At 34.4% G+C, this 17,030-nt stretch overlaps 1 protein-coding gene across 1 annotated transcript; it reads left to right on the top strand.

Moving 5' to 3' along the window:
• The first annotated feature begins 6,801 nt into the window (after positions 1 to 6,801).
• LOC125648826 (uncharacterized) lies at positions 6,802 to 16,307 on the top strand. The gene is made up of 2 exons (XM_048875819.2): positions 6,802 to 7,491; positions 13,247 to 16,307. The coding sequence occupies exons 1-2, from the start codon at positions 7,483 to 7,485 to the stop codon at positions 15,071 to 15,073; spliced, it is 1,836 nt and encodes a 611-aa protein (XP_048731776.2). The 5' UTR covers positions 6,802 to 7,482; the 3' UTR covers positions 15,074 to 16,307.
• Positions 16,308 to 17,030: the final 723 nt, after the last annotated feature.

Raw genomic sequence — 17,030 nt, 5'->3', positions numbered from 1 at the left:
TCTACATGTATTCACACACCAGACGACGCTAAAAACCGGATCTAACTAGAATGAAACAAAATGTGTCTTCATGTAGTTGCAAATGACAAGCAATATGTGTCAACAGAAATAAGTAAAAATACACACAGTGAATGTAATTATACACAGTAAGAATAAGTATAGGATTTCATCTGTTCTTACTCGAAGAATGTGTCCCTAACATTCATATAAACTAACCCCTCCCTCCCCCTCCTAACCCCTTACCGAAGTTCAATAAAGGACTGTATAAATTACATTTCGGGTATACGAATATATGCCATGGTTGACACTCGGTGTGACTATTGTGTACCTATTGATAAAAGGTTGCCATGTAAAGTCCTTTTTGACCCCAGATATGTAAACGTGTGCGGATAAACACAACAGTCCTCTCCAACCACTAAAATCTGTTTTGTGTCCATGAGAGCTGTTTGTCTCCGAATACAGAATGTGCCGTTTGAGGGATCTTCACAGTTTATTGCACAGTTTACTTATCGTATTCAATCACAGAAGCAGCAAACATCTCGTGTTCCAAATTGTTGATTAAACTACGAAGTTTATGAGTATCCAGCTACAGAGCGGCCCCCAGAGAGCTTACTCTTTTTTGAACACCACAGCAGTTTTGCTCGTGAAAACCCCAAGGCACACAATACATTTCTCTGTTCGAAAATTGTAGGTTGTTGCCTCAGGTTTTCTAGATAACGGCTTTAGGCAATTTGGTCCAAGGCAAGGTCTCTACTGCGGAAAACACTTGTTGAACCCCAAAACTCAGTCGACAAATATACCACGTTCAGTTTGCGCAAGACACATACAGATGTACATGTACATCAAATGTATTTCAATAAAAACATCTTGCATGTTGTGGTATAAATTGCTGTGACACAGGGACAACAATGAGATAATGCCTTTAACAGTATACAGAATTTCTGTTTTGAACGCGAGATCCAAACATCTTTAGTACCGGAAAAGAAAGGGTCTGTTGGGGCATAAAGGAACCTTTATGTACTGAACGTTACGTAGCATTGCAAAAACAAGAGATACTCGTGTTTCACCAGGAGATATGAAAAGAGGTACATTTTTTTTTAAAGAAAACAAAAGCATTAGTGATCCGTTTTAATGCAATGCAGCAGTGGCTGGTCCAGAAAAGTTGCAAATGGGGTTGCGACACAAGTCTTGTACCTTTTGCTTAAAATAGGGTAGTTTAAGACCCCACGATGGCCATTTTTATTTAAACTATTCAACCAAAAAAAAGGGGGGGGGGGGGCGCGAACCCCCCTCAAGATCCGCCTCTGCAGCAGTTCCTTTAAATTTAATTTAGTCACCTAAATGTCTGTCCTAAAATAGCATTACATACGGTATAGTTGGGTATTTTATGAATTTCAAGTCTTCAAAATATCATTGGCACCAATCGGACCATCGATTTCCAACATCCAGTAGAAGACATTTTTCTCACATTACTCGCATTGTTTTAATTTGGTTGATCTACTGCACAACCCAAATACATGTACTCTGTGCAAACGGACGATCTACTGCTCAGTCATCTTATTTGAATATCAAATTTCTTGAAAAACAAGTGGCAATTCGAACCTGTTACTCTTTACAAGACATGGTAACAAAGGGCGGTTTTAAAGAGGTTCGCACCTGAGATTTGAAGTAATGTCAATTTTTGGGAAGTTTATTTTTTATTTCTACATTGAAGAAGAATTAGGAAATTAAAAAGAAAAACTGGGGTCGCAATGCTTGTTATTGAGCTACAGTGTTCTAAACAATTAATTTGAAACGATATAATTTTTCAATGGGATAAAGGTGATTTATTTTCCGAAAGAGAGTACGTACGTTCCTCTCGCACGGGGGAAGTGGAGGGATGGGTGGGTGTTGTTGCACGACTGAGTTTTCATGAAATAAGTATGGAGACTCTCTAAACTAAAAAAAATCAGGTGTTTTGAACACAAAGGCTCAGCCCGTTTTGGGCCCGAATCATAGAGTTCAGGTACGGAAGCCCATTAGTGCAAACCAAAACTAAATAAAAAACGAAATTATTATATAAAAAACGAAATTATTAAATAAAAAACGAAATTAATAAATAAAAACGAAAATATTAAATAAAAAACGTAATTAATATATAAAAATCTCAAAATTAAATAAAAAACGAAATTATTAAATAAAAAATGAAAACTAAATAAAAAAACGAAATTATTAAAATAAAAAACGAAATTAAGAACAGTTTTTGAGAATATAATGTGTGTGTGTCAGTGGAGTTTAACAAGGAAGGAAACATGGCTCCTAATTCTTTGATTTACTGCGATTTCATCATCGCCAATGGAGTTTTACAGAAATCTAATGACATTACAAATTAGCCAACTTATCCATTCACTACACGTTTATCTACTATGTTCGCTGAAAGGTCCCAAACCTCGTGTATCGGATTACAGGATTTCTCCAAAATTACTTCAACACTAGCCCCCATAAATCAAGTCAGAATATATATGACTCCCATCAGCCACATACCTCAACAATCACTTGACTCTACACTAATTAAGTGTTTCGGCGGTGTGAAAATTGAGCAAATTGATTGGATTGATCGATAGATTGAAGTTTAGCTGCATGCAGATCCGCCTCATCAGAAGTCTATTTGCACTTCACAATTATCATGCACGTTGATTATTCTGAAATGAAGGTGTGAGCATATCCCTTAAATTTTTATTGTGTTGGTATGAACCACACTATAGGTACAATGTAGAACAGAGAAAACGTCTTTGTCTCTCTGGAGGATGTGCCATTAATTTAAAAGCTTTTGCTTTATGGGTTGTATTTGGTGATAAAAACAAGGGGTATACCCGGTTTTTTTGCTTTTATTTACACCCGATAACAGAGGTGGCTCGATCGTAGTTATCAAGTACCACTTGTACTTTTTTTTATTGATTTAATTATCACTATAGTCCCTCTTTAGAGGGTTAGTTTTGAAATCTTTAAGAATTTCTTCAATCAATTCAATTAATTTATTCACTCAAATCATTCCTACAATGGTACACGAGGTACATAAATATATAAGTTAGTATTTAAACAACATTGGCAAGGGTACAAGTATATAACTAATACATACACATGTATGTGCATTAGCACAAAATAAAGGTGGAGGACATAATGCATATAATTTAATATATATACATCTTAGGAAGGACAGCAGACTAACTTATGGATATACATAGTTGTTTTTTTAAAAACTGTTTTAGGTTTCATGTTGTCTCTCTACATTTCAGTGTATTTGGTACATGACAATATCTAGGAACCCAAAATTCTTTCCGTAGAGCGGATAGTAATTTACATTCTAAGATAAAGTGGTATATTCGTCGGCTAATTTACCAGTAAATATGGCAAATAGTTTCACCTTTTATAAATCCCTTATAAACTGAAGGATTATGTGCACTTTTTCGTTCCAATTTGTAGGTTTGATGTACGTTTTCAAATGTAGAATGCGAGTTGCCTCAAATCACTTTCCTTTATACACCGTACTGCCCAAGAAATGCATTTTATTTACAGATATTTCACACGTGACAATAAGAGAAATATAGATAGTTATTACTTGCGCTTTCTAATCCCATGCAGACACAGCGACGCAGCATCGGGTTTTTTTCCCAAGGGGGTGGGGGGGGGGGGGGGGGGGTGAAGGTTGACTAACAAAAAAGGTGGGCACCCCCTCATCCCCCTTTGGTTTTATGTGCCCAAGTTCCACCCTGACTCGGATATATTTTATAGCCAGATCGAAATTTCCTTTACACACATCGTGAGCGCCGTTTTTTGAATTTATTTTCATAGGATTTTTACAAGTATCGTGTACAGCTATTTTAGTTTAACAGGTGAATCTAATAAATATAAATGGCTTTAACATTCTTTTACAATAAAATTTGCGACATTAGGGCCTATATGAAGAATAATTTACCATAACATTAGACGATATAAGGGCTCTTTCTTGCGTATAATGGTTGGAACTGGAAGCCAGAGGAAGAACGAATTCTTCGTCTGGACCAGTTATTGAAGGAACTGTCGAAAAATCCGAATGTCCTGACTGTTTTTGTAGGCCATGCGTTATGGACGAGTCACACAGACAACTTTAGGTAGCCAAAGAATTCTGGAATATGTTGAGTCATCGTGGGGTGTGGGACGATGATCGATTCATAAGCTGTACATAGCCAGAAAATCTGCACAGTATGCAGGAACTCACGTCGGAAACTGTATGTTTGGCTGTCATACATCGTCGGATACTGGGTATCCGATGAAGGCAGTCAAATGGATACAAGAAAACGTAGAAAAAAGAATAATCTGCCTAATTTATCAATGGCTAACGTTCTCATTTATACAAAATAAATTTATCGAGCTTTAATTCTTACATGTTGATTCATTCAACCGACAGGTTGTTCAAAATCCTCGGCCTTTAACGTTATTATTTGTTTAATTTTTTTTACCCTAATAAGGAAACCTTAACGTGCAAATTAGTGCTTCATTTAAAGAAAAAAAACCATCCCCCAACTCTTGCATGACCGTAAAAATTGGTTTATTTCACCCGATACAAAAACTTGTAATTTCAATATGTTCCACCATTTGCTTTGGACATTCTTTTTCAAACAGAAAAGAAGGGGGGGGGGGGGGGTCTGATAATGCAACTTTCAACATATAAAGTTAGACCTATTCATCTTCAATTTATTTACTTATGTATTCAGAGAGAAAAATTCTGATCAGAAGAGCTTCATATAACTATTTCATAGTCAGATTTCATTTCTAAACTAATCAGATAATGCATGTTTATACTAAATTATGAATATCTGTACTACATGTAGTCTACCGTCATTATATACAGTCAACGTTTTCCAGGATGTTCTCGTCTTCGCCGTGCTTGCCGTTGGTTTGTAGCCTAGTCGAAAATAGTTAGAACTGCATCTGGTCGAAGATTTAATTTCATAAACCCATTAGTTTTTGCCAAAGTAGAGTGAATACAATAACGAAACTGATCCTCATCAACCCCCGTAATCGCGTAAAATGATTGTCAAACAACTTCGAGTTCTGTGTTCTCGGTGTAGATTTCACACCCAAGTCTTTCTGAACGTTGGATCATTTAGACAAAAGTATATAGAAATACCTGACTTGCTAAATTACAGTTGAATGTAAGCACATTGAACATTTTGACGGCTAAAACCCGCAGTTGTTAGTATAAACAAATACACATTTGCGTCAGGCTGGTCTCTTTTGACGTCATCAAGCAAGGGGGATAAGTCATCTTACTATTTTGATACTTTACACCACGGCAACATTTGACGGTCTGTAGCGCCTGTTACCTTACGATTTTTTCTGAATGACTTCTTTACATATGTTAAGTAATTAAAGAAGAACACATTTTCGTGCAAAACAATTTTTTTTTTGAAAATCATCTCCTATGACCTTTAACGTAGTTCCACACTCCTGTGACGTCATACGATTTTGCAAAGTCAATAATTTAATGACTGGAACATAAATTTTGTTGGAGTCTTTTTCAATAGTTATTGTAAAAAAAAAATTGTTAGCCATAAAATATTTAAAAAGTCTTAGTTATATTTGAATAGTCAATTATGTGTTTCAAAATATTGAATCCAAGGACAATAACTCTGTTTTCATTAAATTATTTATCAAGTCCATTATGCAATAGATTTCCTATATTTTTCACAAACATATTACCAAGGTGATAAGGAATTATTATCTGTGTCTTTTCATGAAATTACATAAAATTTTAATCCATGAGTGGTTTTGAATAGCTCAGCTGTATGGTGCCAGACTTAGGTTTTTTATGGGGGTATACATACTCTGGAAGCTATATATTTGAAATTATTAAGGAAAGGTATGGATTTTTTCCCATAAATAACTATAACAGATGTACATCTACTAATATAAACAGAAAAAATGATATGTAAACCATGCTATAAGGAAATTGTGTCTATATTTATTTGTTTTTTAACATTTTGGAGAATAAGGTTAATTCAATAATTTTGCACTTATTATACTAAAACTTGATGAACATATTGAAAATGACATGTGTTTTAGTTATTGACATGTTTCCTGATAAATAAATGCAATTTAAATTATTTTTTTGGTTTTTATTTTAAAATAACAGATAACTGTTTCCAATGAATTTCATAAAAATCTACATAGGGGTACACTACTTCAGTAGTGTCTGTAATGAAAATAAATATGGAAATCCTTAACCAATTTGCCTTTTCTCATTACTCTGAATGTTAATCTATTGATTCCAAACAAAAAAATGCTACCTAAACCCCAAAAATCCAGGACTAAGGACCCACCTTAAGCAGTTGATGAGCAGAATTTGCTATAGCGAATAAATCATGGCCGGATTTCTTTTTCTTCACCATGAACATAATAGAATAAAGCCATCGTCATGATAACGCACTTGGTACGTTATGCGATGTTTACCTGGAAATCTCCTTGGTTATCTGATGTAGTCGGATATCGCATACAGATGGGGAGCATTTAGACCCTTATAACACATCCAAATATCTGTTTATAAACTTTTGAATTAAATTTAAAAGTATTATTTCCCAAAATCTGAAGAGAAGGCTCAGATCGCCAGTGAATGATGTATTTATTGCATAGACAGATTTTTCCGATTTACTGTAGTATGTTTCTACTGCAGTCATTAATTCCTCAAATTGCATGTTTGTGTAGAGTGGTGTGATATCATAGGCTAGCTGACCGTGTATGAGTAAGAAAATATATGGCTCCCATCAGTCAGGTACCTCAACAATCACATGATTTTTGCACTAATTAAGTTTCGGTGGTGTGATACGGTGTGTACCAGTGTGGCTGCTAAAACTGGTGCCAGGTGGCCTTCGTTTATGCCAAGTACTGAATACTTTGCCGTGTCATGTAGAATTAATGACTTACATGTATCAGTTCACATCAGTACACTAAGTTCCTTTTCTTATTTAATAATTTCGTATTTTATACAATAATTTCGTTTTTTATATAATAATTTCGTTTTTTATATAATAATTTTGTGTTTTATATAATTTTATCTAGTTTTGGTTTTTTATTTAATATTTTCGTTTTTTATTTAATAATTTCGTTTTTTATATAATAATTTCGTTTATTATATAGAATCTAATAATTTCGTTTTTTATTTAGTTTTTGACCAAAACCTGTGGATCATGTAATATTCTACCAAAGGACGGTTTGACAAGAAATTGGGGACGGATTTACCAAAATCAAGAGACGGATATAACTTTCTATAAACCTATAATATTCTACCAGGCAACAGTGTGACCAGTAAATGCATAATATAGAATAAACGAACGACAACTCTCGGTTTTCTACTTTCGTTTTTCATTCCGTATTAACATGTAGAAGCTACTCGTAAACAATGTTTATGACCGATGCATGATGTATGATGGAGGTTTCTAGTTGGACTGTTAGCCGCAGGAAAAGATGAAAGCGGTAAGCATATTTTTTTTTTATAAACTATTAAACGCAAGAATATGTAGGCCTACAGCGACAATCGATCTAATCCGAGATTCCTCTGACTCTTACCCTCGCTTTTATATTATTATTATTATTTATTATCAAAATTTATAAAGCGCACAATTTTACAAACAAAAATGCAATCAATGACGCTGACATCTTTCTCCCCCGCACTTGTCACAATATAAAAGCGGGGGTAAGAGTCAGAGGAATCTCGGATTACATCACACCTAGCCTCTGAGACTAACAAGAAAATTAAGAAATGGCGCCTTTTTTTATTGTTAGCGGTTTATTGTTTCTTTTTAGCTGGGACGTACATGTATTGACGTTCCTGGTTTTGAGCTCACCTGAGCTGAAAGCTCAAGTGAGCTTTCCTGATCACCTGTTGTCCGTTGTCTGTCTGTCTTTCATCGTCGGTTACCCATGGGTGCTTCTAATCTATTCTCTCCATCATCAGCTGGATACGCTCCCTCAAATGTGGACTCAAAACCGTGGTTTGCGACGATGTCTGTCTAATTCCGTCTGTTTGTAAACTTTTTACATTTTCGACTTCTTCTTTAGAACCACTTGGTCAATTTCAACCAAATTGGCAAAAAGCATCCTTAGGTGAAGGGCTTTCAAGCTTGTTCAAATGAAGGGCCATGCCCCCATAAAAGGGAAGATAATCACAAAAAATGCAAAAATAGGATGGGGTCTTTTAAAAAATCTTCCCAGAGAAGTTTACATTCACATTAAAGCTTCCTGACATAGTGCAGATTCAAGTTTGTAAAAATCATGCCTCCCAGGGGTAGGTTGGGGACAATAGGGATCAAAGTTTTACATGGTTAATGTGTAGGCAAAATCTTTAAATATGGGCCAAGGTGACTCGGGTGAGCAATGTGGCCCATGGGCCTATTATTTTCAATAATTTCCCCATAAATAAAGAGGAAAACGAGAGATGTGTTTTATTAAGTATTTAGCTATAGTGCATGCTGTTAAATAGTTGTGCCATCATTTCTTGTAATTAAATAGCTCTCTGTTAAACAAATTGTCCAAATGGGATATACTAGCCTGTTTTGGATGTAATATCCCAAATGGCATATAGATTTTCAGTGCAAAAAATGGGATAATTTTATTTTGCAAAAAGTATTGTAATCCACATAAAAATACATAAAACGTTCCTGTAAACCTAGTACTGTCTGGGAGATCCAAAACTTCTAAGGGATCAATCTCACAAACTGTGGGTTTACAGAAATACTTGCTTACCAAAGTCATTCCATTTAATGTATATTTATGCAGATTTATAACAAAAAATACCAAATAAAGAATTTCCATCTTTTGCACTGTAAAATATCCCATTTGGGGTATTATATCCCAAACTGGCTATTATAACCCATTTGGGTGATTTGTCCTAAACTGTTAAAGTAATTGTGACTATATCTACTAAGTTTATTAACCCAGTGTCTGAAGGTTCACATGTTGTACATTTATTCATGAAACCTACTTTCTTTAGATAAAAAGGACCTCCCCACTTTAGCTGTGACATATGGCCCCCGACAATTTAGTAAAACATCAAAGTTTGAATTTTGCTAATAACAATGCCCCAAGACGTTCATTGATATCTTAACTTACATGTTTGGTATTTTATTTTACTGAAAAGTTCGTTAACATTAAGACCTACGCCGTCTTTTGATGTCGGGGTTATCTGTTTCTGTTAAATCTCTATTGATATTCATCGAATGACAGGTTTTTTTAAAGCCTTTGTTTATATTGAACACAAAGTTGTCCAAACTTCTCCTTTCTATTATAATTCTTTTTTGTAATGAAGAAAATTGTATCGAAAAGGCAAGACCGGACAATCTCATGTCGGTGATGAAATTCATAAAAATCTGCAAAAACTACACGTTTTCTTTCTACCTCATTTACCTATCTTGACCTGCTGAATATCAAATCAGCCACGTGATAATCTGTGCCACGCTAATGCTTGAAATACTTGCCAGGCCGCACAGTATTGTCGACTACATGTATATGCATACCAAATAGGGGAGACGGAGGAGGGGGCAGCGCCGTCCTCTTCCTTTTGCTATTTCATATGTGGGTTGGTTATGAGTAGAAGAGGACCCCTATAGTTTTTCAGGTCAAAAGGTCAAAGGTCAATCTACTCTGGACATGGGAAGATATTGTCCGCTCAATATGTTGAGAACCCTCTGCTTGACAGACATCAAACTTGGTACACTGGTCAAACTGGACATAGGAATATACTGTCCATTCAATATCTTGAGAACCCTTTGCTTGGCAGACATAAAATTTGGTACACATCTTTAGGAGAAGATGACCCCACTGATTTTGAGGTCACATGGTCAAGGCCAGGTCAAACTGGACATGGGAATATACTGTCCATTCAATATCTTGAGAACCCTTTGCTTGGCAGACATAAAATTTGGTACACATCTTTAGGAGAAGATGGCCCCTATTGATTTTGAGGTCATGGGTCAAGGGTCAAACTGGACATAGGAATATACTGTCCGCTCAATATCTTGAGAACCCTTTGCTTGACAGACATCAAATTTGGTACACCGGTACATCTTTAGGAGAAGATGACCCCTATTGATTTTGAGGTTACATGATCAAAGGTCACGGATCAAACTGGACATAGGAATATACTTTCCATTCAATATCTTGAGAACCCTTTGCATGACAGACAACAAACTTGGTACACTCAGGTACATCTTCAGGAGAAGATGACCCCTCTTAATTTTGAGGTTATATGGTCAAGGTCATGGGTCAAATTGGACATAGGAATATACTGTCCATTCAATATCTTGAGAACCCTTTGCTTGACGGACATCAAATTTGGTACACTGGTATATGTTCATGAGAAGATGACCCCTATTAATTTTGAGGTCACATGGTCAAATGTCAGGTGTTAAACTGGACATAGTAATATATTGTTTCCTATATTTTAAGAATTAATTGCTTGATGGACACCAAACTTAGTACACTGGTACAGCATATATAAGGAGTAGGTGACCCCTATTGATTTTTAGGTCACATGGTCAATCCACTCTTGACATAGGAAGATATTGTCTGCTCAATATTTTGAATTTGTGATACTACTATTAATTAAATGATGCATGTGTATAACCCTTTTCAATTTTGCACCATGGGGGGCATATATGTATTACAAACATCTCTTGTTTAAATTATAAATTTCATTACCCCCAGGGCAGGGGTTCTGACTCTAGGGCAGGGCCAAAATGGTCTTGTAATGTTAAATTTGAGCTGAAATTTATCAAATTTGATTTTTCCATTTTTAAATATTTTTTTTCTCAAATATTATTAACTAAGGTATTTCTAATGGTCAGTTAAAATTTGAATGTCAGTCATTGACTTGTTTCGTTAAAAGTGAGGTACAGAGCACGCATTTGTTTTTGTTTGCACAAGTTATATAAATATATGTTGTTAAAAATTTTGTTTAAAGCAGATTTTTTGTATTTGTAAGTTAATTTTGAACACAATTAAACAGTTTCTAGTGTTTTTTACACCTCATTTTGTTTTGAATATGGTATTTTATATTCACCAATCAGTATATACACTGTCCACCATAAATAAGTAAACACTTAAATTACCAATAAGTTACTTGCGCATACAAGATATGGGTTACATCATAGATACAGATTTTTCTATGCAAAATACATAACTCTTATATATGAATAGATAACATTATAGGCTTTAAACTTTTTATATCCTTATTTTTTATCAAAATATTTCATTTTCTGAATCTTTGAATTTTCTAAAAAGAGAATTATATTATGCAATCTTGAAAGCATTTCAAACTAATTACTAATACATATTATTGTGTATATTTAATGTGTACTTTTATAAGACCTTTTGATTTTTCACCTTAAATAAATCTGTATCACAGTTTAACAGACTTTAAGCCAAAAATATTGAATGTCCATTATTGTTTCACATATATTGAAATTGTACCCTTAAATGACTATTTTACTGAGATAAATTAAAAGTTATACACAGTGAATTCAACTCTTTTTCATTATATTGAATATATTTCATTCCAAAGTGTGTAAAAAGCTTATGTGTATGTACTTATTTATGGTGGATAGTGTATATGTAAACAAAAATATAGCAAGAGTTTGTTTACATACATATTAAAAAAAAGAGCTCTGTATCTCGCTTATAAATCAACAACTGACATTAAAATTTTGGATGACCATTAGAAATACAATACTTAGGCATTATAAACTATAAAAATGGAAAAATAAAATTTGAAAATTTTTGGCTGAAATTGTGACCTGATGCCCCTTTAATGTTTATGATGTTGAAAAAATCTTTTTCTTTACTTCTTCACATTTGATAGAAACACAGATTGCTTAGCTATGTAGACCTAGAAGCCCTCTACCGAAATTTTGAATTTAATGTCCCTCAGGGCAGGGGTTCTGACTAGGCAGGATCAAAATGGTCATATAGTGTTAATGTGTATTATGTTTAAACTTATTCACGCTGTTTCGAAATTGATTGCTAATTTAGGAAGACCATAAAGCTGTCTTAATATTCCATAACTTCAGGGGCAGGCGTTTAGCCTTCAGGATATGGGTCGAAAATCATCATATAGCGTTGATGTTTAAGAATTTTCCTGTTTTAGTTTAATTCTACCCTGAGGCTGGTTGGGCCTCCTGGCATCAACATCTTTCCATTTACAATACATGTATCTTACATGTAATTACTATTATAGCTATAGCTATGAAACTTCACATGATGAATCTACATAGCATAAGGTCACATGCTACAGAATTTTTAGCCGAGTTGCAATGAAATTGAACTCGGCTATTGGTTTGGTGATGCGGGTGGGCGGGTTGGCGGGCGGTTGGGCGTCAACAATTGGTTTCTGGATGATAACTCGAAAAATTACAATCTAATCATATGAAACTTTGATATATTGTTGGGTACCATGTAAGGAAGACCCCTATTGATTTTGGAGAAAATAGGTCAAAGGTCAAGGTCACAGTGACCGAATATAGAATGAAAATTTCAGAAAAATTTGGTTTCCGGATGATAACTTCGAAAGTTTAAATCCGAATCAAATGAAACTTTGATATATTGTTGGGTACCAGGTAAGGAAGACCCCTATTGATTTTGGAGAAAAAGGTCAAAGGTCAAGGTCACAGCAGACGTGACCGAATATAGAATGAAAATTTCAGAAATATTTGGTTTCCGGATGATAACTCAGAAAGTTTAAATCCAAATCAAATGATACTTAAAGATATTGTTATGTACCAGGTAAGGAAGACCACTATTGATTTTGGAGAATAGGTCAAAGGTCAAGGTCACAGTGACTGAAAATAGATTTAAAGTTCCAAAAAAAAATTGGTTTCCAGAGGATAACTCGAAAAATTTTAATTTGAATCAAATGAAACTTGGATATATTGTTGGATACTAACAAAGCAAGGCCCCTATTGATTTTGGAGAACAAAGGTCAAGGTCACAGTGACCGAAAATAGATTGAAAACTTCAGACAAATATGGTTTCTGGAGAGTAACTTGAAAAGTTTAAAACTGAAATTAGTTCTTCACAATTATAAATATGCCACATCATTCCTGACTGTACAATGTATCCCATGCAACTCGGCTCATGCACCCTTGGGTGCATATATTGATTTTCATATATATATATATATATATATATATATACACATGTATATATATACATGATATATGTAATCTCTATTTTTCAGGTTCAAGTATTTGAAACGAATGTTCTAAGACATGTGCATGACGATAAAGAGGGCAACTTTTTTGCCAGTGTATCTCACTTCAAGGAAGGAAGATACTTTATAAAGACAAACTTTCATGAAGAGTTTCTGGAGAAATTAAAGGATAACAGAGCAACAAAAAGTAGCTGGATCTGTTTGAATGGAATTGAGGGTTTGGGGAAAACATCGTCAGCAATTTACTATGTTTTAAGATGTCGAGAAAATGATGACCATGCAGTTCATTATGTCGACTTAAATAAAATTGAGAAGAGAGATGAAGATTTGGAATCTTTCATTGCTTATTCTAAGAAGTTCGAAGATAAGGAATGCATTATTGTCGATCATTTAACCCTTTCTAATACTCATTATCTAGAAAAAATCAGAAGAATTGTGGAACGGCAAGTTGAAGATCCAAAGTTTATTCTCATTGAAACAGGCTTCACTGCAACTGCACATAAATTCATGGAATTTGGAAGAAAATTTCAGCTTGATGAAGACTCTTTCCTGAACATATGGAAGGGGTCCTTGGAATACCTAATATCAAAAAAAGACAAGGAGGATAAGAATTATGAGCAGAGATTGGGCCTTTTAGAAAAAGGAAAAGAAGTTTATGATGAATTTTCAAAGGAGTACATAATGACCCCTAGATTGTTGAACAGCGTGTTGGAGGATATGTATACCAGAACAGATGGAACAGTTGAAGATGCTTTTGCACAGTATACAAAAGAGAAACAACATAAAATCGTTAATTGTAAAAGTTGTAAAAATAATGAGTATGCTCAGTTTCAGCTTCACACTGCTGTTCTTCTCCATTTTATTGCAAAGGAAAAGGAAATCATCATGAAAAAGGAATGGGCACAGGATATAAGGATAGGAATCAACATATTTGAAGTTGAGCGTTACAAAATTCAAACAGAGGATCTGCAAAGTAATCTTGAATATGCACGGATGGATTTGGATGTGGGTGATGTCTGCATAAAAATTCGATATTTGATTCCTAACTTAGCAAACTGTTGGCGAGAAAGGTTTCCTTATGATTTAGAAGAGATGCTACAGATTGCAAAAACTGTTGGTTCTGATAAAATTTTGCTAATGATGTTTCAGAATGGCGGAGCAAGAAAGGAGTTTGAAAAAATGTTTGTTGAGTCTCAAAAGAAATGTAAATCAGTACTTTTACCATTTTCCAGTGGTGATGATACACTGTATCAGCCCTCGCAGACAGAGCAAGAAGTATCCCAAACACCATGGAAAGTAGTATCAACTCCTGCAGAAAATTTTTTCAGATGTGATGGAAAAGACTTGTCTTCATACTGTCAAGATATCCCAGAAAATCTAAAAGGTCATGAAAGAACTATTGCCTTATTTTCACTTTTTATAAAACAACTCACAAAGTCAGTTGCTCGGTTTTTGGTGTATCCACAGATACCAAATTCTATGGGAGTAGACTACTTTGTCTTTTATGGTGACTGTGATGAAGAAAAAGAGGGATGTACATCATCTAAAAGGGTTAAAGTTCAGGAAAAAACATTGTACCTTGTGCAAGTGGCAACTGGTGCTATGCATCGAGGTGATACCATTGGTCAAGCTTTGAATGTAGTGAGACAAATTTTTGTGAATGAAAATGTCATAGTTCATGCTGTTGTTATTGTTGCAAGTAGGAATAAAAAGTCCTTTACATTGACAAGATGTGCATTTGAAAACATTTCTGTGCTTAACTTAGATGGAACAGAAGAATTACTGTTACAAAAAAGCAGTCTCCTTTATCAATTTTACTTGGAACTTGTCAGGTCATCTGATTCTTTCAGGTGATTATTATTGCCATGGATAAGTTGTCTGATGCCTGTATACTGAAAATTGATCATTTATGAGGTTGGTCATTTCTGCAGAATTGAGAAGGCAGAATATAAAAGTCCAAAAGTATTTCATCAAGATTTTTAGGTTATCTGAGTCACTCGGGTCACCTATTGCAATTTGTTCTTGTCCGTCGTCTACCTTGCATCATCCTTTAATAATTTTTAAGTTTACAACTTTAGATACAAACCCTATTGAATATTGCTCGGTATCCACATGTGAGAATCTTCCACAATTTCAACCTTAAGGTGTTGATTTCCAGTTTTTCTTCTTTTTTAATTTTTAATAACTTTAAAACCACATGACCAATTCTTTTCAAATTTTGTATGAAGCATAATAGGGTTAATAAGAGGAACCCAAATTGTAAATTTCATGATGATTGCACCCCAGGGGTTCTAGAGGCAGTGCAATTCAACCAATTTTTAAAGATCTTCTGTAGACTAGGAAGTCTTCTACCAAAATTTTATTTGTTATGGCCCCTGGGGTGGGGTCCAGACTCAAGGTGGGGCCAGTATGGCCATGTAGTGAAAATGTATTAAATCTAAGAAAATCTTCTCCACTTATTTCAGAAAAACAAAATGCATGGTTATAATGTCCATAAAGCCTAGCTTCATGGCTCCTGGGTCGGGTTTGGGCTATATGTAGGGGGAAAATAAGGAATTGGACATAGATTTCATAAAATCTACTTTTATTCTTCGCACAGTAGTGACTTATAGTGAAGGCTAATCTATTGTACTCAACACACACAAACGCGCACACACATTCCTTTCATACAAGACAAATGTACATACTTATTATACCAGGACATTTTGTGATTAATTTCCACCCAATACTTGTTCTGACAATATCTCTTCAATGATGTAGTAATTTGCAGTAATTGTGCAAGTATATATTTCAAGATGTCATATATATATTGCAATATCAACAATTTTTTTTCTATAAATAAGTATAGGTTTACAGCCACTTGTTATGTAAGGAATCAACTGTCTAAATAGTATATGGGGTATGTTAGGTTATTAATTAATAATTTACATATCAGATTGAAGCTTCAAAGGGTTATCACAGATAAACAGGTAAAAGATGTAAAAACTATCTCAAAGAATTGTCATACATGTATGTAGTTATCCATAGTATTATATAATGTTCTACTATGATCCATTGCATTCATTGATTAAAGATGTCTTCACCAATTTATTTGAGTTTATGTTAATTTGTCACTCTATACCTTTCTATATGTATTTCTATTAGATTATTACATCAAACATTAGGCATATAATGATGTACTGTCATATTTTTAGGCTGAAATTATGTTTCTTACTAATTCAGTCAAACTAGCTTGTAAGAACTCTTATACCGGTATTCGCTATTCTTGTTTATAGGGAATAATTGTTATCATTTTCCCTTATGAATATAGGCCTAAATTATTCTTAATGATAATGAATAATTGAAAGTACTGGAGAGTTCCTTGTAACCAAGTTTTACTGTATCCTGTCTGTGAATTGGATAAAATCTGTCCCATCAAACAGTGGTATATTAACTTTCATACTTTGCTCTATCCAAATATTAAATATGGCTCGTTTGATTTGGTGATTTATGTTAATGCACTTGACAAAGTGTGTTTGTGTGTGTATGTGTGTGTGTGGGGGGGGGGGGGGGGGGGGGGGGTAATGTGTGGTCTGTTTGATGGGATAATTTAAAGTCTATCCCATCTACCTTTTACAAGTTAGCAGATTGTGGCACACAGGTTTTACATTTATTTCTCTAAAGATATTTCATAAATTTTATAATAGTTATAAGATATCTTCTATAAAAGTTTATGAGATTAGTTTATATCCTTTATAAGATATCTCATAAAAGATATGAGATATCTTATACTTTTTTATCTCACCTGAGCTGAAACCTCAAGTGAGCTTTT

The sequence above is a fragment of the Ostrea edulis genome, chromosome 5 (genome assembly GCF_947568905.1).
Source record: "Ostrea edulis chromosome 5, xbOstEdul1.1, whole genome shotgun sequence".
In the NCBI taxonomy this organism is placed as follows: domain Eukaryota; kingdom Metazoa; phylum Mollusca; class Bivalvia; order Ostreida; family Ostreidae; genus Ostrea; species Ostrea edulis.
This window is presented reverse-complemented; position numbering and strand designations above follow the sequence as displayed.